This window comes from Amblyomma americanum, chromosome 10, assembly GCF_052857255.1.
Source record: "Amblyomma americanum isolate KBUSLIRL-KWMA chromosome 10, ASM5285725v1, whole genome shotgun sequence".
Lineage (NCBI taxonomy): Eukaryota > Metazoa > Arthropoda > Arachnida > Ixodida > Ixodidae > Amblyomma > Amblyomma americanum.
In genome coordinates, this window is record NC_135506.1 from 14,803,517 (window position 1) to 14,825,624 (window position 22,108).

Here is a 22,108-nt window from a genome sequence, read left to right on the forward strand (position 1 = left end):
AGTATCTTGCGCAAGTGCGCGTATAATGGTGTCTTCGACTGGTCGATTTAGATCGCTCTGAGAGGCGACCGCACATTCGGCTGGTCGAAACCGGGCGCTCTGACTACATTCGGCTGGTTCTTTCCGAGCGCTCGCCTCCAGCTCAGAGCGCTCCGACGCGCTCCGAGAAAAAAGTCGGAGCGGCTCCGAGATGAGTCCACGTGACAGAGCCACTTCCGCCATTTCGCGAAAGCGGTGCGAGGCCTCGGCGTCCCCTACGCGTAGGCAGGAGCTAGTGTAGGCTTTTGACGCAGTCACGCTTGCTGCGTTGTGTTTTGCGGGTGCCGCGCTGTGTGAGGCAAAATGTTCAAGAAACGCCGGATAAGCATATACGCTAGGAACGCGGTCTGTGTTGCTGTCGCATGACAACAGCGATTCCAGCAGCAGCTCAGACGAGGACGACAGTGCTATCCACAAGGCGATGTTCGAAAAATGAGCGTCCCGTGGGATGGAAAGCCGGGGTATACAGCGATCGATACAGGCTAAGCGGCGACCGCGATGCAAACTGTGTGCGACCACCTGCGGCTAAAGGTAATCAAGGGACCTTACGTCCGGCTGCTGTTGACGTATCAGCAGCGATGCCGCGTCATTGTTCCGGAAGTTACGTCCTCTTTCTGCCTCCTGCGCTTCCGCTCTGAAAACTCGCTGACCATTCGGCTTGACTGGTCTCGCTCAGAGCAAGAGCGGCTCCCACTCTGGCCGATCCTAACCGGATCGCGGGCCGCCGTTATTTCGACCAGGTGAAAATAACGAAAGCGTTATTTTCACCCATGGATTATAGATTGGCTTGGCGTCATTTGTGATTTGTGGATCGCGGTCGTTTTGCATCACTTGCTTATTTGGTCGGCCTCTGGATGCTCTGGACGTGTGGTGTGGCACATTCGTTGTGGAAGGACGCTTGTGTGGTTTGTGTGCTCGCACTTGTGTAAAGCCTGTGCCTTCGAAGGCGCTCCAGAAAAATGAGTCTTTTCGAAGCTTTCTCAGGAAAATCTTGTATGAAATACGCTTTCATTTCGCGTAATTTATGGGTTGGTCGGGTGGGCACATGTGCGCTCATCCGTTCCGAGCTGTCATCCTGCGCAGAGTATAGGCAAGTTAGTAATGTGAATTCTTTACAACGTGTGGCAATGGTCAGAAATAGGATCAGGCACGGTGGTCCGGCAGTCCCCGAGGCATCCGTCGGTCGAAGCGAGCAGCGGTCCCATACGTACAGGGTCGTCCACCCTGAACACGCGAGTGGGTGGCTGCACTCACTGGAGGGCCACTGCGTCCGACACGGCCACTCATCGCAGTCGAGTGGCGCAGAAGTTGGACCTGGGCGTGGCGCTTCGCGTCATCTGCCACTTCGCTTCGATGCGCGGCGGTGTCGGACGCAGTGGCCGCAACCATGCGCTCGCTTTACGACAAGAGAAGAAGGCTGTTATAGTGACACGTCGGCAGGACCAGATGGTATTCCGATTATGTTAATAAAGAAGCTAGGACCGAAATCCAAGCAAACATTAATAGAGGTAGTGATCAAAATGGTAGTGGATGAATGGCGGTCAAGTAGAATGAACATGATGCATATGGGAAAGGGGGACAAAGCTGACATAAGCAAATAGCGTCCCATAACAGTGAGGTGTGTGGTTTATAGGGTGGTGATGCAGATTATAAAGGACAGACTGCAGGCTTGGGTGGAGAACGAGGGGGTGCTAGGGGAGCTACACAATGGGTTCCGGAAACAGAGGAGGTTGGAGGACAATCTGTTTTCATTGACGCAGTGTGTAGAGATTGCTGAAAAGGAACACAGGCCCCTATGGCTAGCATCTCTGGATATTAAGGGAGCCTACGACAACGTTAATCAAGAGTATCTGTGGGACATACTGGGCACATTGGATGTGGAAGGGGGAGTAATTAATATTTTAAAAGATATATATAAAGGTAACAGAGCGCTTATAAAATGGGAAAAAACCGCACAGCACACGGACGCTAAGAGAGAGAGGGTTTATTGGTAGGAAAGGCAGAGAGGTTGGCCTGAAAAATAAATATCTGGCCTGCTACTCTGCTCTGGGGGACGGGAAGAGGAGATAAAAGGTCACGATGGGGGACGATGATGATGGGAGGAGGCAGATGAAAAGCTACTTAAAAAAAAACAAGGCGCACTTTCTGACATCACAAACGCGAGACAAGGTCCGTGTCGCTCAAAAAGCGTGAGAGCGCTCGCGTTGCCTTTACAGTTCTAAAACTATCTGGCCAAGCGCTGAGGATCAAATCCTCAGAGAGGAGCGATGTGTCCATAGGCTTCAGAGCAGATGCGAGTATGAGTCTTTCAAGGCGCTCGTGTGCTGTGCGATGTCGGTGCACGTTAAAGATCCCCAGGTGGTCGAAATTATTCCGGAGCCCTCCACTACGGCACCTCTTCTTCCTTTCTTCTTTCACTCCCTCCTTTATCCCTTCCCTTACGGCGCTGTTCAGGTGTCCAACCATGTACGAGACAGATACTGCGCCATTTCCTTTCCCCCAAACCCAATTATTATTATTATTATTGTCGGGGCCTATAGACATACAGCGGGGGCTTAAGCAAGGATGTCCTCTTTCTCCTTTAATTGTTGTTTATGTTGTACCTGCAAGGGTTAGAGACCAAACTAGAGAGGAGCGGACAAGGCTTCAACCGTTCTTTTTCAAGCAAGGAGAGTGGATTAAACAGTCATTACCGGGACTAATGCACGCGGATGATATAGTGTTAATGGCTGACAATAAGGAAGATTTGCAGAAGTTGATTACCATCTGTGGTACAGAGGGAAATTACGTTTTAAGTTTAGTAATGAAAAAAATCTGCTGTCATGATATTTAATGATGAGGGCGGCCAGCATAGAATACAAGACTTCACACTAGAAGTCGTGGATGAGTACAAGTATCTTGGGATGTGAATAAATAACGGTGAATAAAGGGGTGCAGCTAGGTGACAAGAATAAAGCGGATGGCAGAAACAAAATTGTCGGAGCCAACCCATGCAACCGCATTTCGTACAGCGCTGCTTGTGTGCCGTCTAGTTGCCGCGGCATAGTTTCGTTTTTGCGCTTTGGGTCGTTCGCGCTAGCGCCGCAGTGGCGATGTAACTGTGCCAACAGACGCACAAAAATCACATAGTCTGTAAGTGTGTTGGCGTTGGCCTGGGTGCTTCCTTCCAGAAGTCGCCGAACGCAGCGGCTAACAAGCGCCGATATAGAGTATACGTACGTGTATAGTCTCGGTTTTTCAGGCCGGCGTCGCCATTACGCGCGCATTGAACGAATTCCGGGACGGTGTAAACTACCATCGTGAGATGACTTTCTCGACGTACGACAAGGGAATTATGCAACAATTGCATTATGTAACAGATATAGGCGATCGAATTTCAGTTGCAGGGGTTTCTGTGGCTGCTGGACTACCTGGCTCATATGGAAAAAAAAAACGTAGCACCGGGAAAAACGCAGCAACCGCGGATGTAATAGCTAGCTGGGGTCTACTTGATGTTTGTTTTGCACAGGGAAAAATCAATCCTGCCTCGTATTATAGCGACAAGTTTATATATGGCTCCTCAAAGGGAGCACGGCTACAAAACCACCGCCGCATACACGCTGCCACTATCTTGGCGCTCTTAATTCAGTTCCAATAGATTGACCGAAAGTTTGAGCTATAAATGTGAGCACGAAACAACGAGAGTTCATTGTGTGAGCGTGTGCTTGAGGAAGGATTGCGCATAAAAGGTTTTACCACAAAACGCACTGATCATGGTGCTTGCATGAGGCCAGCGAAATGACGATATCGATACGAGATAAAATTCCGCAGCTGGCGCTTCTAGCGCTTCTAGCCGATGTTCGGTGCAGGTGGCACAGCACTCATTTTAAAATTATCACAGAAGGTGGAGGGCTAACCTTGTGGCGCCTTAAAGCCCTTGCTGCCTCAGCATTTTAAAGTCCCATTTGTTCAGCCTCTGCGCCAGCAAGTGAACGCCGGATTCGAAGCAGGAATCGGGAAGGCCCGTGCATGCCAGAAAACTGCCTGCCAGTTTTTCAAGTGCTGTTTTCTGAAATAAATATGTATTTAAAAGAAGAACATGTTTCGCTCTGCAGACACCAAAGCGTAACCGCTTGTCTCGCCGCAATTTTTGCACCTGTTTTAGAAAGCGAATTGTAACAGGTGCACACGATTGTAAAGTGTAATTAAGTCAACACTCAACACACTTGCCCAGCTGCTGGGCCACAAAAAATCGGACAGCGTACAAAAATCATCGCACAAACGGTTAGTTCAACCCACGACAGGTTCAACTGGACTGTTGTCAAAAGTTTCCCGCCTTTTTCGGGAGCACGCAAAAGCTGGTAATCATGCGTGTTTTACATGACCATGAGTTACGTTGGGCTGCGTTGAGAAAAGATATAAAAACACGCTCAGCGCTTGCTCTTTTCCGTAGACCTGCACAGAACTTTTGAGCAGAACTTACGATAAAACAGGTGAGTCTTTCCCTCCGGGCCTTTGGGTCCACTGGCGGGCAAGCGGGCTCCGTGCTAGTCCTGGGTTATCTGCTCTCACAAAATATTCGGGCGCAAAGAAGTTTACAACGGAATGCCGAGCGTCAGATAACAGGCAATCGCTCAGTATGTGCATACCAAAAGACAGAAAGAACAAATTACTCACGCGCTACACGATCGCACGCCCCTCCCGCCGGCCGGCCGTAGTGCTACTGAAAGCAATGCCCGGCTCGGCTCTAACATAACTCAAACCGCAAAAAAAAAAAATGCTGACGTGACGTTTTTTCTTCTAATCGGATGCGACGTCATGCATGGGTTGAAATAACGCTTGCAGCAGTCACTGCCGCTCCGCTGCTGCACGGAACCGACTTGGCCATTGGACGCGCTTCCAACCTTGGCTTCGAATCCCCTTTACTGGATGGAATTTTTACACACAAGCCATTTGGGCCGGCTTAATTTTTATACGCGCAGGCGCTGTATCGGGCGTGCACTATCTGCCTTATCGTTACAGCGCAGTGACTGCCTTATCATGTCGTGCCGGTGCCCCGCCCCATCATCTATATAAAGGCGTAGCAATAAACCCTACGGGTGCTTCTTGTTCCTGCCGCCATGTAGTTGTCTCCGTTCCTTAGTTCGACGCACATCACGTTACATGGTGGCAGCGGTGGGATCGACCGACAACGATGGAACTTCTGAAGGCGCCGCCACCCTTGCGAATGTCCGGCAACCTCTCTGAAAATTGGAGACGCTTCAAGCAGAAGTTCGACCTGTTGCTGCAGGCAACCACAACGAAGGAGCAACCTCGAAGCGAAGCTGCAAAAGCCGCGCTCCTGCTAAGCATAGCCGGCGATGAAGCGCTCGACGTGTTCAACACGTTCAAGTTCGAAGCCGCAGAAAGCAAGGACGACTACGCAACGCTCGTGGGGAAGTTCGAGTCCTACTGTGCCGAGGTGAGCAACGAAGTTCCCGAACGTTGTGTGTTTCGCTCAAGGAAGCAGGCAGAGGGAGAACCTTATTCGCTCGTGACCTTAAAAATCAAGCCGCGCAATGCAATTTCGGAGAACAGCGAGATTCATTGATCAGTGATTAGATCGTCTTTGGCACGAATGACTCAAAGCTACGCGAGAAAATGCTTCGAGAAATGTCTTTAACATTGCAGAAAGCTGAAGAACTGTGCAAGGTAGCAGAATGTCTGGCTCAACGAAACGTGGCCTGGAAAGCTGCGGACAACCGCGTCGATGCTGTTACAAGGCACGCGCCACCATCGCGAAGCAAAAGTAGTGATGAGTGCAGTAAGCAGTACCGCTGCAAAAAGTGCAATCGACGGCACAGGCCCAGACAGTGCCCAGCCTATGAGAAAAGGTGTAATGAATGTCGCAAGCTGCACCACTTCGCGTTGTGCTGTCAAGGAACGTCTAAAGTTGGCCAAGTGAGCAAAGACAGCGCTGTGGCAGCAGTCGTGATGTCTGGAGCAGTTGGGCCGGGGTCGACAGGTTCATGCTCGAGCGAATCACTAACGTCGTCACTGTCTCTTGTGCAACAGACATTAGCGCGCCACATGTCAACACCTTCTCCTGAGCCAACACCGGCCCCAAGAAGGTCGGCTCGTACAGTCAAGCCACCGCAACGACTTCATTACGATGCTCAATTTAATCAGGTATCCTGAGCTTTGTTTTCATTACTCCTAAGGGGATGTATCGGGCGTGCATTATCCGCCTTATCGTTACAGGGCACTGACTGCCTTATCTTGTCGTGCCGGTACCCCGCCCATCATCTATATAAAGGCGTACCAATAAACCCTACGGGTGCTTCTTGTTCCTGCTACCATGTAGTTGCCTCCGTTCCTTAGTTCGACACACATCACGTTACAGGCGCAAGTGATCAGCAAATACGATGTCACCGTATCATTTGGGTGCCGCTACGTAACGATTTTAGATTTTGAAAGGTGGAAAAACGCCTTTCTCGATTTTACTATTTTCCCGATTTAACAAAATAATTCTTGGCTGCTCCTTACTTGGTTAAATCAGGTTTTTCAGTGTAAGCGTTCTGAAATGCATCTATATCGCGCGTTTGATGATGCAGGGTTTTCTGGACAGCAGCAAGAAGGCAGTCCTGCTGAGGGCGCTGCCGTTCCCGAGCAGTCGCAGCTGACGCTGAGTGCCCGCGTCATTCGGCGCCGCCGTGATCCTGGACAGCGAGAGGCTGCCTGTCTGCAGACGGAAGAGAAGCCGGGTGAATATATGCACGCGCTATACATGTTCCTTCCATTTCCCCTACCAACGTGCCGACATCTGACGAGAAATTCGTTCGCGTTTACTGTGTAAACCGCGGCGCGAGTTTTTTAAAGAGTGTTCTCTACCCCCCTCGCCGATTCCTTGTGAAGTGCCGCTCTTTGGCCACAGATGCCCTCGCGCCATTAAAGGTCATCATAACTGTTCTCAGTTTTAAAAAAAAAAACACTCTGGCTCTTTCTGGGCATGTCAACGCCTTGCATGTTTTCAAAAAAAAAAAAATGTCGCGTGACGCGAGGGCTCTTCTTGGTTTTGTTCTAACGCCGAACCCTGGCTTCTTTCAGAGCCGCCGAGCACAGCGCCCCCCACTGGACACGGCGCATGCCCACATATGTCGCAGCTGGGTTTCGCCAGCGCACCGCCGGCAGCAGCAGCTGCTCCGGAGCACGTGACCAGTCGACTCGAGGCCACGGCGCCGTCACGGAGCTCAAGGCGGCCACGCGGAAGGCTTGAAGAGCTCGTGCAGTGTAGCTCTCGCTACTAAACGTCCGCTACAACGCAGTCGTCGCACGCGCTATACATGTTATTTCAATTTCCAATACCAACGTACCGACATCCGAAGAGAAATTCGTTCGCGATTACTGTGTGAATCGCGGCGCGAGTTTTTTTTAAGTGATCTCTACCCCCCTCGCCGACTCTTTGTTAAGTGCCGCTCTTTGGCCACAGATTCCCTTGCGCCATTAAAGGTCATCATAATTGTTCTCAGTTAAAAAAAAAAATCTCTGGCTCTTTCTGGCCATGTCAACGCCTTGCATTTAAAAAAAAAAGTCGCTTGACGCGAGAGCTCCTCTTGGTTTTGTTTTAACGCCGAGCCCTGGCTTCTTTCAGAGCCGCCGAGCACAGCGCCCCCCACTGGACCCGGTGCATGCCCACATATGTTGCAGCTCGGTTTCGCCGGCGCACCGCAGGCAGCAGCAGCTGCTCCGGAGCACGTGACCAGTCGACTCGAGGCCACGGCGCCGTCACGGAGCTGAAGGGGTGCCACGCCAAAGGCTCGAAGAGCTCGTGTAGTGTAGCTCTCGCTACTAAACGTCCGCTACAACGCAGTCGTCGTTCTAAACGGTGCGTAGCTCGGCCGGCTGGTTGATAAGCGCAGCCGATAGACGCCGCTGCCGCTCTGGCCTGACAAAGAAGCTCCGAAAAGGAAACTACGCGGCCAGACCGCCAGGCTCTCGATCGGCCTATCGCCGGGTGCCTGCCGATCGTACAAACACCTGCAGTTTCGCGCGTGTCCGAGGGGCCCCGGAAGCCTAACATGCAGTTCAGGCCTGGAGATGAATATTTGGGCGACCGGTTTGTCCAGCAAGTCATACCGCTGCAAGGTACCACTTCGGGAACTCGTCCAAACTGACCGATGCCAGACCCTGAGCATCCTAATAAATTAGCTCCCAAAACAATATAGTCATGGGCGTCTGGCTATACTCTGGCGGTAGTCCAAGATATCCGATTTAACGAGGGTTGAGGAGTAGCAATAAGAGCTTATATAGTTGGTTCGAATTAACGATGTTTTACTATACAATGTTTCCGCTGCAGCTGCTAATTTCACAGGTAGAACACAATTCTCTCTCGTGGCGGTGCAAGGTACCACCGGCAACAGTATGGTTTTTTTTAGAGTCTCAAATGTTTTTTGCAAATAAAATTCGATTTCCACAAAATTTGACATGAGATTCTTAAAATCGTAATATATTGGTCCAAATTCGTAGATTTTATGGAAAATTCGGAAGAGCTGCCAGGTATGCAGTTTTTTGAAAGGTCTTGGGAAGAGGCCAGTGAACATGTCATAAAAAAGATAAACATGATTTGACGATAAACACACTGCAGGATTACTACTCAAGAGTTGAAAATATGCTCTTGCAGAGAATGCATTGATGACAAAAATGGCAAATCAAGCACACCTTGGATAGTACCAACATTTATAGTGGGAGTATAGATTACGCAGCAATACGTATTTGAAGACAACCAAGCTACCAGAGAAAAGGAATCGGCCTTGAAAACATGCACGTTTCAATATACAAAGCTGACCTATAACTGCAGCACAAGGGAAGAAGTGACGTGACAATAAAACCTGTAGACAAGGCGATTACAAAGCACACAAGCAAGTATGTGTGAATGCGTTGGCAGTCGAGCATTCAGCAGCATGGGCTTATAGTGGATTCCTCCAGTAATGTGCTGTCCAGGGAAAAAAAAGAGGTCATGAGCACATTGGTTTTACACGCAAAATCTGTAACCTTTCGGCTATGGAATGATTGGCTCGCATGCCCACTTCTGCATTGAATGAACAAGTTTCTGTCTGTCCTTGTTTTGTCACTATACAGCAAATAAAAAGTTAGCAGACTCCAAAAGACAGGTGGGGACTCCCACAGGCCATAACAATTGTAAATGAACCTTATAGATTAGCACTGAACATTTTCTGCCCTTCAGCTTAAAAGGGTCCCATACAATGGCAGCATATTCTAATACTGGTCTAATGTATGCTTTTTATGGTAATTTCCTTTCTTCAGGCAGGGAGTTTCTCAGGGTTCTTCATAGGTACCCTTAATCAGTGCTTTATTTCTTATATAATATATATATGCAGATTCCAACTAAGATGACCACCGGTACCTAATTCTTGTTACTGTTGCTGGATATCTGAACTTAGGGGCGCTTCCGAGTTAGTCATCGCAACATTTTTTTTTGGTATTGATGGCCATTTACCACGTAGAACGCCAAGTTTGTATTTTAGTGAGTGACGAGTCCAGTGTTGCTTGACGATCTAAAGTGGATATTTTATGGTAGTCTATGCAATTATCTGCAAAAAACCATATTTTTACAGGTGCGTCAGTAGCGATGTCATTAATGAAAACCAGAAACAGAAGTGGGCCCAGGGCTTAACGTTGTGGAATGCCCGATTCTATTGGAGTGAAACTGGATTTCATATTGTCGATGTTTACGGTCTGGCACCTATAAATGTTATGCTTTAATCCATGCAAATATGGAGTCATTTTTAAAGGAGTGCAGACACCGCAAATTTTTGCTTACATGTTTTCTTCTTTCAAATGATGCATTAGACATTGGTATACATGGAGCACCCAGTTCTATTTGCCTACGACCACTGAATAATGCATAACTAAGTATCTTCTTGCTGCTATTTCGATTTCCTCAACTGAATGTGATGGCTGTGATGTGTAGTTGATGTTTATGTCGCATGAGGCATGCAAAAAACTGCAGTATAACTAAAGATACATTGTATGCTGTCATTCCAGCTCTTGAAGCAGGCTGGGTTAGAGAGTTGTATTCAACTAAAGACACGGATAAACGATTATATTGCAGTTTTTTTGTGCCTCACATGACTTAAACATCAGCTACATGTCAGACATTGTTCACCTGGTAAAACCAAAAGAGCACCAAGAAGAAATTCAATTATTAATTATTTAGCAGTCGTTGGTTAACAATATGTGGTGATTTTTGTAAATTTCTAAAATATCAGTTGAAACAAGAAAAAATGCAACTTGTAAGAGATCTTCCGGATGCTCGCGACTTTGTGGGAATCCGCGTGCTCCAACACATGCGTGATGCACTGCGACGCCATCGCCCTGACTTATGGGCATCTGGACAATAGAGCCTTTTCCACGATAACGCAAGGCCGCACATTGCTCTCAGCGTGAGAAAATTTCTCGCCAAGCACAGCATTACTGTACTTCCCCATCCGTCATACTTGCCTGACCTCTCCCCATGCGATTTCTTCCTGTTCCCTCCTGTGAAGAGAGCCATAAAAGGTCGCTGGATAGGGAGCATGGAGGCCATTAGAGACGCCACGACAAAGGAGCTGACAGCTCTGCCAATAGAAGCGTTTTCCAACTGTTTCCAAGACCTCAAGAAGCGTTGGAAGCTGCGTATAGACTGCAAGGGAGACTATTTCGAAGGGGTGCCGCACAAATGATTTCAATGTTAAACGCATTTTTTTTAATGGACTCAGTTTCGGAATTTTATGGAATAAGGTTGTAGTTGAGATGCAATTGACAGACCTCGGCGGAAACCATGTTGATCGCTGTTGATAATATGATGCTGTTTAATAATGACCGAAATATGTTGATACATGTTCAAGCATCTTGGCACATGTATAAAGCAGACATGCCCACTGCTGTTTTTTATATTTACGTTTTAACACTACAGTACTTTAAACACAGCACCAGCATTTTGTTTGCTTACCATGCAGCATAGAACTGTATTTATTTTTTGACATGAGCCTCATACGTAACAATTTATAATATTATTCTATGCTCGCTGCTATCTGGGATGTGCTTCGCGTTCAATGCGCCAAAGCCGGTCAAGGCTCAACCTGCAGCATGTTTGCGGGCTCTCACCTATAGGCAATGTGCAACATTCGAGAGCCGATTCAAAGTGCTTTGGCGGTGCCTTACAACTGTGCGTCCCACCCAGTGACAATGGTTCACGAAGCACGAGGCTCGGGTGGCTCGGGGTGCGTGCAGGGGTTGCTCACACGATCACCTGCGAGTGCACACCCCACCCCAAGATGAAGGTGGTAACATTGGTAGCACCTGACTATGTGCAGGTGTGGTCACCTGATTTCCGACATCGTGGTTATGTTCAGTCGAGTAAAGTCTCAGATACAGCTCTGGCAGTACACCTCACCTCTGATGCTGTTGGATTAAATATAACCTCCTTCAAGTGTGTAATCTAACAATGCCCACCTTAATCAGCTTCACATCAATGACTGAAGAATGAACTTTTTAAATGAGTGTGCTGACAGCACACTAAACAAACATGGTAAAGCCTTGATTACATGCATGCCACCCCGAAAGATCAATTTGTTATATTCATGAACGATATATAAAGATGCCATTTTTCTACCTGAATCACTAATACCTTGCAGGTGAGCAGCACCTGAATAAGACCGGAGCAAAGGGCGCTTCCATAGAACAAGCAACGTCTTCACTGAAACCTGTTGGCAGTGGCAGCTAGGCCAAAAGCCATGTTGCCAAGACAACAACAGTGCAAGAAGCATGGTGACCAGATGCCCGGTGAGCAGAAACATGATGACCAAAAGCAACAACAGCAGGGCCAATCAGTGTCGCAAAAACTAGAGTGCAGCATCTGCCGGCGCCTGGGCGAGAGAGACTCATACACCCGCACTCACATACTACGTGACCCAGTGACCAATGCTGTGGTGTGCCCCATTCTGCGTAAGCACCACTGCGAGATCTGTGGTGCTACTGGAGACAACAGCCACACAAGTTCCTACTAGCCCAATAAGCCCAAGGACACCTACAACATGGCCCTTCTCAAGAACACACCACGCAACAGCACTGGCAAGAGAACCAAGTAGGGCGCTCTTGGCAGTGTATGCCTGTGCACAAGCTGCTTAATTTTACTCCTACAGTAACAGGACACTGTGATAGGCCGATCGGCAGGAGGCAAAAAGATTAGCTGTGAATACTAAGTTGTGCAAATTTCTAAAGGTCTCATTCAGGTGCCAGGTTATTCAAGTAAGCTCAACTGTTGAACCATCACATTGCTTCGATAACACAGCACTTATTGGTTGATTTCAGTAAAACTGCTTCCCCATGTTAAGACCTTCTGTTAAATTCTAGGTAAAACCAGTAGGGTACCGAACTGCCTGCAATCACAAGTGTAAATAAAGCTGAATCATAAGGCAATGGAATAAGGTTTACACAAAACAGGCTAACAGATTGCTATTCAAGTTGCTGCAAGAACAGTACTTTTGGATAGTCGTTGCTTTTGCATTATTTGGTTACATGGGAACTGAAGGGAAGTTTAGAGGCATAAGTGGACACTGTGAATGAAGGCATGTATGGCTTGCATCATGTAAAGCCATTTAGTTATCTCAACAGCTTGTCACCCTCGTAAGTGCATGACCTTTCTGCGCTAGTGTGTCAGCTGACACTGCACCATCTCCGAGGGACAACACTAATTATCTAAAGCTACTTCTATAACTAGTGGCAGGAAAAGTCAACTGCTTCAGCTGATATTAGAGCACAGCTATGGATATATCTAAGGTATATTCTCAAAAGAAAAAAAACTACATGCCACACACATGGTGCTTAGCTTGTGTTTTTGTAGGTCTTGGCTGGCACAGAACGAGTTTTCTGCATTTACATTACGTCAGGACATTGCTATACTAAAACCCTGGCTGATTAAATGCTCACATATTAACAAGACCGTCCTTTGATGTTTTTGAGCTTTGTGAATTACTATGCAAGCAAGTCACATCAGCTCCAGTATAACAGAACTCTGTGAGCAAAAGCTGCAGCGGTGTATTTATTAAGAGTCCATTGCCACATTTTTACTTTACCCAGTAGTAAGAACTTTGATATCATATGGCAAAAAAACCTTCACTGCTGTGATTGTGCTCACTTGAATTTGTTTGCTCCATTTTTTTGTGTATGCGTTAGACATCTGAATGACCCAAATTTTTTCGTGCTCAGACTATCTCCCTTTTCAATCACACCGTTTATGGACCACTGTGAGCAAAAGTAAGGGGCCCAACCACCATCTTCCTCCAACAATAACCAGTGTTTTCACCCCACATTAAAACTGTACCAAAACAAGTCAATGCAATGCAAACATGAATAGTGCCAACAGCTGAAATGCAGTTTAAAATGAGTGGGAGTTGATTCAAGTTTGCCTCCGCATGACGTGAATTCTCAGACTGCCTTTCCAATGTCCCTGGATGTGTTCAATAAAAGCTGCAGAAGAGGAAAACTAAAAAAGCTGAAGTCAGTCTTTAAAGTGTTTTTATTATACTCTCACCAAGTTCACCGACAGGCAGCAGGGTGACTAGTACGCTTGGCGCCACCGCTGGCCCTTGTCAAATAATTTACCCATTGGCACTTGCGAAAATGGACAGGCAGTGTTCACATGCTAAAATACATGTCACGGTAGAACACGCACACACGTCTCTTGACACTGGAAGCACACGCATCACACCTTGGGAAAAACCCCCGACAACAACACACACACAGGGCAACCACAGAGGATAAAAAAAATCTAGTACAATGACTATCCAGGATACGCAGCTTTCACTGGCGCATACTAGAGGGAGATCAGACAGCGGAGGTTCCCGAGACTTTTACCTGAGCGTGGCAATGGAAATGAACATTTACGTATATGAGTAAAGCTAACAAAATCGGCGCTTAAGGGAAAGCTTGTGTCAGCTGCCAATTACAAATTTGTGCCGTGTAAATGCAGTGTGCAAAAATCGCTGTGCGTCACGTTGCAGTGTTCACGATGCACCGAGGAGGTGGCGGAATGTCTTTTGCAAGTCAGCCTGATCAGGTATTGGCACGTTTCTACAGCTAACACCGTATTGCACATTTTGCACAGTGCAAGCTCCAGCTTAAAGCGCTGATATGCATTCTTTGATAGGCAACAGTTTATAAAACTCGTATACTTTCTCATTAAATCCATGCAGTGCTCTGGAAATAAATGGTGTTTATGAATTATAGGCTCAATACACAAAGCTCTTCACAGATTGGAAGAGTCCATGAGGACAACAGTTTGCAAAAGGCTCGTTCACTGCCTGTGGTTGGCTAGCAGCAACTAGCTGAACAATCATGGCAGTAAACTATACACAGGCATACTACAGCTAGGGAGTTGGGTAGCTGTCAGGTGCTCTTTAGTAGGAACAACTTGGTGTACTGGGCCCGGTAAAAGGAAACTAGCTCTAGTTTCTGCAGTGCTGCATGGTTTAAGCGATGCCAAGCTTTAATGCTGTAGCTCTCAACTAAGAAAATCCTTTGACTGCCAGTCGTTGTTGCTTTAATTGGATTACGAGATGGTTTCAGACATATCCATATTGGGAGCTCTTGACTTCTGAGAGCTTGGACAAGGCTCGGGAACTGTTTGTGGAATGAACATGCTTACGAGACAAATATTTCAAGTTTTCTTGCTAAGATAAGCCTACTTTGCAGCATCTGCTACACACAGCATAAGCGGTACTTCAAGAATGACTGTTCTTGGCCACGGACAACAATCCAAGCCACCAACGTCCAGACCTGTGCAACTGGCTTGTGAGAACAACAGATGTGTGAAAGCCACTGCCTGCTGCTGCCTCGAGTGAACCGCAATACAATATGAACCCAAGACAGAGCAGACAGCACCTTCTGCAGTCCTTTCTCCTTTCGTGCTGACTATGCAACACCATAGCCGCTGTACGAGGGAAATGCGCACACTTGCCCAAAGACATGAACTAATGAACCACCACTGCACTTCGAGTGGCGGCGCTTTGGTCTTCAAAAGATGCCTGAGAAGGCAACTGGGGAGCAGGCATCTTGCTGATCCCTTTAAATTACAAACACAAGAAAGATGCGGGTAGGCATGCAGAGCTCTAGCAGTAGAATCAGGAACGAGGGCTGCAAGGCAAGGCCAGGAAATACTGGCAATCGTTAATTGGTTCACGTATGAACAGTGCGTGCCATATATCATTAGCTCAGCATAGATTGAAAGTGAAACTACCACTACAGTATTGCTGAAATGCAGTCTCAATCAAGGCTGCAGATCCAGCGTCACTTTGAGAAAGCAAAAATGTATAATTACTAACCTGCCACATCAGAAGCTTCACAGAATGAGATACAGCTTTTGACTGAAATACACGGTCCAAAAGTTGTGCTAATAAGCCTAGCAGTAGGGCTTCAGGGTGCAGCACTGGTAGAAGTCCTATACGGTTTGGATGGGGCAGGACTTGAGTTGCTTCTACCTTGTAGATTTTTAACGATGGAGATACAAAATGAGCTATGCTGCCTGGCCCAGAGCCAAACCCAGTTGCCCATATAGTTTTCACAAACGCTGTCCTTCACAAGACAGTGTCTCCTGGCGCAAAGATACAATTCCCACTGCTGCTGTCGGAAAACCGTGCCATTGTACTACAAAATGGCAATTTACACCAAGCAGCTTTGCACACAATTGGTCGAAACAGGTTTGTGTTCAACCGCAGTCTCGTACTTGCAGACAGCTTTTGGAAAAACTCTCCTGTCCACCGCGAAATTCGTGTGATGGTAAACATGTGACACACGGTTTATGGACGAAACAAAAAGCAGCGGAGCTGCAGTCCCTCCTTCAATTTGAAAGAGAGAAAGGTTAAACCAGTCATGAATGAACTAGTAATGTTATAAAATAATGCTTCTAAAATAGTAATGCTGCAAAATTTTACTTCAGTGCTTCACCCTTTTTCCACAAGTACACTGCTGTGACATGTGGTAAGGTTTATTGCCGAGCAGAAAAGAAAAACGATTACATGCCTGAATAGTGCATTAAATCTTGTACCACTACCATCAGCACACATTTATTGCACAAGGAAGACCAAAACAAAACCTAGATGAAGCAATCTCATTGACGTCACCGTTAATGTCAGGAGCGTGAATAGGAGTGAAGGCAAAAATATTCCAACTTTCAACTCCAAATTTCTTTGCAGTCAACGCATCCTCTGATTCCAAGCAAGTCAAACGAGCCATGAGAAGTCCTTCTAGTGGACTGCACTAAGAACAAACACTTAATTGAGTTGCCGCCAATGTCTATCCAAGGTAAGGAAGTGCGACGGAGTTTTGACGGGAAATGTGGGTCTTGCAATGGCCTTCAAAAAATGCAAAAGTTTAGATTTTTTTTAAGATGGCACATTTTGGTTCAAAAAATACCTACGTACAAAGTTTCAAGGTCCAATTCGATCTTGAACTACTAAAACTACGCCTCAAAAGCGCTGAAATGGTGATTTTGGAGTAAAATGCGGCAGACCTTCGCGCCCGTTGCTTCCCGCAACCGCATCCCCATTGGCTGCCGTCTTGGTCTTGTTCAAAAAGCTGGCGCTCTTCTCTACATCTCGGTATTATGCACTATTGTGAAATCCTCTTGCAACATCCACATTCTGCTATTTTCTGAGGCCTCTACAACGACCTTAGGATGGCTGGTTTGCACACTTAAAACGCAATTTTCTCAACTTGATGTATTTTGCCAACATGACCAGACATGCAAAAGTTTCCAGTATGTTTGTATTCAGTATAATTTCAATTAATCTGACACAGATGAACTCAGAAAGAACTAAACCATGGAGCTATGCTATATTTTCATGGGTGAGTCAAACATAAAATTTTGTGAACAATAATTTCACCCAATTACATTTCATAGTTACGATGATTTGACAATTTAACATTTTTATATGTACCTCGATAACAATATATATATAGCATAGTTCCACATGGCAGGTTTTAGGCTACCGCTCTTGGCAGGTTTTAGGCTACCGCTCTGTTTTATTCAGAACCAACGCATATTCAGGAAGGTGTCTTAACGGCCCATAAGGAATTGCCAAATTAGGTTTCTGTTATTTTTCAATAATATGGGAACTAATTGACATATCCTGAAAGTAATTTCTCAAAACAAAAGAATGAAATACATAAACGTGCCTAATTTCACTACCATGTCTCTCTAATAATGAAAGTTTTTGTTCTTAAAACCCACGTCTCTCCTCAAGACTTGAAAATTGACGACGCCAAGGGCATGGAATGAAAGGTGGGCACGGGCAGCGGAGCGGGCAGTTGATTCCCTTTTTGTCATTCTTGAAGCTCCACGACTCATTCATGTTCATCAAATCATAGACAAAACACTTTTTGTTCCCGAGGAGCTTATCAAATCGCAACTTGGAAAGAAAAGCCAGGTCACGTGTGTATTGTGAAAGCCTGAAGTGTGCCTTAAAATTTGTGACTGCGGGCGTGAAGTCTTCGCGTATGGCAAACCTAAGTGTCCCTTAGCTTAGGGCTGTACTATAAGATATTGTCTTTGACTTTAAAACTACAAAATTTAATGACAATCAGGCGGTGCTTGCCTTCAACAAAGCGACCTATTCGATGAGCCCTTTCGATGCCTTCAGGTGGAACATTTTGGTTAAGATGAGACGAGAAGAACTCGCGCACACTTTTTTCCCGGATTCAGACCAACTCTCTTTTGCGGAGTCATTTAGACCAATAATAAGCAAATTATTCCTGTGGGACCTATTGGAAACATCTTAAAACAGGCCTTAAGATGGGCAACTTCCCTGGTCAAGGTGTCAGCACATGATAATGTGTTTGTATCACCAGCCTTTGCGGCAGAGTTCACAAAGAGAACATTGTTGAACTCTGAAAGAATTTACAGTGAATTACGAAAAATCTTATGTTCCAAAATTCTTGGCAAGCTTCCACTCTTTGGAGAGTTTTGTGTGTGAGTTGTTTGGGAAGGGGAGGTAGGTGAAGGCCAGTGTGAATGCGTGCTCGTACACGTTGTTTCGTGCTTTATGAGTATTGTGTTTGTTTTTTTCTAGTTGGGTGCGTCGTCAAGGGCAGGTGTTTTCTATTATGCATGCGAGCCGCAACAAGGGTCGTCGAGAGCACCTGTACATTTTGTTTATTTGCAATATCACTTTAGGTGCTCCCTGCTTTCTTTTTTCGAAAAAAGGGGGCGGAGGGGGGGGGGGGGGGGGGGGGACAATTGGAATAAAAAGTAACTTGTTGACGTGACACCTCAAGCTACCGAAAAATGTTAACGTAAGTATGTTACCCGTTACGTTTCCGAAATGCTAACGAGTTAATAAGTTCCCGAAAACAGTAACGCGTTACCATCAACACTGGTTCCTATACTTTGCTCACTGCCGATTCCACGTTTTCATAGATGCTTTTGACGACCTGGTCATCAGACTGCATGGATATAGGAGCGTAGGCCTGTACCATCTTTGTGCCTCTTATTAAGCTTTATTATGATAGCTGCCACCCTCACGTTAATAGTACAGAATTCTTCATGTTGCCAGCTATATCTTGATTGATGAGGAATCCCTCACCTAGTTATCGTCTGTCCACTAATCCACGATAGCATAGTACGTACCCGCTTCTTAGTACTGTATAGGCCTCATCTGTCTAGCCGCCGCGGTGGCTCAGTGCTTATGGCGCTCAGTGCTGACCCGAAAGACGCGGGTTCGATTCCCGCCGCGGCGGTCAATTTCGATGGAGTCGAAATTTTAGAAGCGCATGTTCTGCGGGATGTCAGCGGACGTTAAACAACCCCAGGTGGTCGAAATTTCCGGAGTCCTTCACTACAGCGTCTCTCATAGCCTGAGTGGCTTTGGGACATTAACCCCCCCCCCCCCCCCAAAAAAAAAGACCATAAACCAAACCTTCGTCTCTCCTCCTAACCTATCCAAGCCCTCATCGCATTTGACATCTGCTAGTTCATCGAACAGCTGCTAGACTAACCTCCATGGATAAGGTGTCGCCAGGTTGAGCTTACAATGGCAGCCTGTCCGGAGCCATCCTCCGCTGCTTCATAGGTCTGACCGCCGACTTGGTCAGTTGCTCCGCAGCCTCTGGGGACTGAGGGCCGAAGGTAAATTGTAGAAACTAATACAAAGGAATAGTAGCACTATATAAAAAATAGACAAAGAAAATTTCACATAATATGCATACAAGGACAGAGTAACGGTTAAAGCAGCACGAACAAAAATTAACTGCGGTTGAACTATTGCTGAACTTGGTTTTACTATAGAGCGAAAGCTGTGGTGTATCTGGCAAGTAGACGCGGCTTGGCGTCTATAACATTGGGTGCGTTCCGCACACTGGCTTATATTCTCCGCAGACTGACGTCACAAAGGCAGTTTCCATCGCATGAAATCACGCGATTGTCATGTGACTATTCTACCGTCCTCCACCGGCGAATCGAAAGCTCATGACCACGTGGTGCGACACCAAGATGGCCGACAATTAAGGTTAGGCTGAAGGGCTTAGCTGTGGTGCGACTTGCAGCCATACATGACCTAGCTCTAACTCGGAGAAGGTCAAATTTAGTGCCACGCAAAGCACGGGTCTACATAGCGTATCAAACGAAATAATAATTTAGAACAATAAAGCACGAAAACTCAGTTACAAAAACCAGCATCCCCGATCAGAGCACTAGGTACAGAAACTGCAACTAATGTAGGCAGTCATGTTAGAAGCGCGTTCTGAACTTCAGTTCGGAAGGAATACAGTGAGCACTACCAGAAAGAATTATTAGTACTGAAAATTTATTACTAAAGAACGGGCTGTGACTTCGCGCATGCCTGGGCCATAGGAAGGCTTATAAGTTTTCTGGCAAGATGACAGCATGACATGAGATAGAGAGCATTGCAAACACTTTGAAAAGCACAGGACCATTTGCAGTCAAAAGACTTAGGACTGGAGCAATTTGAAAAGAGACAGGTTTTCTTCTTGAGGGTTGTTGATAGTAAACATACCGTAATCACTCGATTCCAATGCGCACCCGATTTTCATGTTCGCGAGAATGAAAAAAAAAATACAGACGATTAAGATGGTCGGTAATGCGCCGTTTCAGTGCGGCTCTTCGCATATTTTAGTTTTGCCGCCGTTCGGGATCTTCACGTCGCAACCACCTTCCACACTCCGAACAGAGAGGAGTGAAAAGGGAGTAAGGTATCCTCTATAGTGCAGTCCCTTTTATAAAAGGGAGTGCACTATAGAGGATAGCTTACTCCGTTTTCACTCCCATACAGCCGCGTATTCGTGTTTATAGTGCAGCTGTCCATTCATCCGCTTTAACCATGGTAGGTGGCGTTCCGCTGAGCTACTTCCTGCCACCCGTCAGGTGGCGTGTTAAGCCGACGGGTGACTAGTCGCAGGTGTCGTGTTGCGCTTGTAGAGCCATCTTCCGGAATGTTCCCGTGGCAGCCAGCTTCCAGGTGGAACAACCGGTTACGCCGACGACTAACTACGACGCGGAAACCAAGAACGTGGGCCTAAAGGCTGGTTCACATGCAAGCGACTGAGCGAATTGAGCGATTGAGCGGCGCGGCGCAGCGAAAATTTTCCAACTTGGAATCTCGTCGCTCTGTCCGCGTTTCCGCTTTCATGTAAAACAGGCTTGGCATCTGCGCTCTAAAAGCACAATTTGAGCAGAAGCCTGAAGCGATGTTCGTATCTGCTTCCACGTAACCCCTAATCTTTCTCTGGACGGTGATTCGCTCTCATCGCGGCGAGCGCACCTCAAAGCAACGGACGCAGTTGCCAGGCTAGCAGCGCAGCTTTCACGCCTTCCACGTTCGCGCGTGGCCCGCCTGTATAGTTTCGGATTCCGGCGCGGCCACACCGTGGGCGCGACGCAAGTTCCGGAAGTTACCGCAAGAACGGTCGCTAACCGGAAGCATTCTCTAGTGCTACCTACCGCTCGACTGGGAAATCGACAGCCACTGTGAGCAAGCCGGATAAATATCGCGCAGTTCGAAATTTCGTTAGCGAAACCGATTTGCATACGTATCTTCTGTTCTTTTTTTTTTATAAATTGAACACCATGCATCGCGGCAGGAGCGGGACACCGGGTGGCGGATCCGCGACTCGGTCCCGCAATTTCGGATGGTCGTCATTGTATACGAACTCAGAGGTTGGTTAGCACAGTGTAACGCGTGATTCAGCGACGGCTGCATGCTGAGGTATTTTCATTTCGGGATATATTGAGGTATATAAGGTAGAAAGCGACTTGTGTACGTACAATTACAAACCAATATTTTTATTTTCAGACATACTCGCTTTTCAAGTAGCACTTCTCTCCCAGCCCTTGATAGTCATGGAGAGAACGTTTTGATCTGAGAAGTGGCGAGAGACGAGTTCGAGGTGTTGGACCAATGTCCGATTCTCTAAGGCGACGTCAATGCATATGTTTCTGGAGGTCGTCACAGCAGTGGGAGGAGTTGCGAGGGAGATAAACTACGCTGCCACGCGTGACATCCCGGGTGGGGAACACTCAGCATATGGTGAGTTGCTATGGGACGTTTCAGTTACACCATGAGAGACGTCAACCACCCTCCGGTTACGCTGACTACTATTACGACGACGCTCGACCCAGGGGTCGGATATTTAACAACACTCGCTGTGGAAAGGTAGATAGAAAGTAATTTAATGAAAGGAAAGGTGGAGAGGTCGGCCTGCGGTAAGGTGGCCCAAGCCTGCTACTCCACACTGGGGAAGGGGGAAAGGAAAGTAAAAGAAGAGAGGCTGAGAATGGAGGGTGAACACACACACACACACACACACACACACACACACACACACACACACACACACACACACACACACACACACACACACACACACACACACACACACACACACACACACACACACACACACACACACACACACACACACACACACACACACACACACACACACACACACACACACACACACACACACACACACACACACACACACACACACACACACACACACACACACACACACACACACACACACACACACACAC

At 47.0% G+C, this 22,108-nt stretch overlaps 1 protein-coding gene across 3 annotated transcripts; it reads left to right on the forward strand.

The window, feature by feature from the left end:
• The first annotated feature begins 5,048 nt into the window (after positions 1–5,048).
• LOC144106673 (uncharacterized) lies at positions 5,049–13,535 on the forward strand. Of its 3 annotated transcripts, none has more exons than XM_077639515.1 (5): positions 5,049–5,479; positions 6,612–6,761; positions 7,105–7,342; positions 7,649–7,882; positions 11,694–11,796. In XM_077639515.1, the coding sequence occupies exons 1-2, from the start codon at positions 5,213–5,215 to the stop codon at positions 6,678–6,680; spliced, it is 336 nt and encodes a 111-aa protein (XP_077495641.1). In that variant the 5' UTR covers positions 5,049–5,212; the 3' UTR covers positions 6,681–6,761; positions 7,105–7,342; positions 7,649–7,882; positions 11,694–11,796. The 3 variants fall into 3 exon arrangements, with proteins under 3 accessions (XP_077495641.1, XP_077495640.1, XP_077495639.1); XM_077639514.1 differs by having other exon boundaries at positions 7,105–7,287; XM_077639513.1 differs by having other exon boundaries at positions 7,105–7,882; positions 11,694–13,535.
• Positions 13,536–22,108: the final 8,573 nt, after the last annotated feature.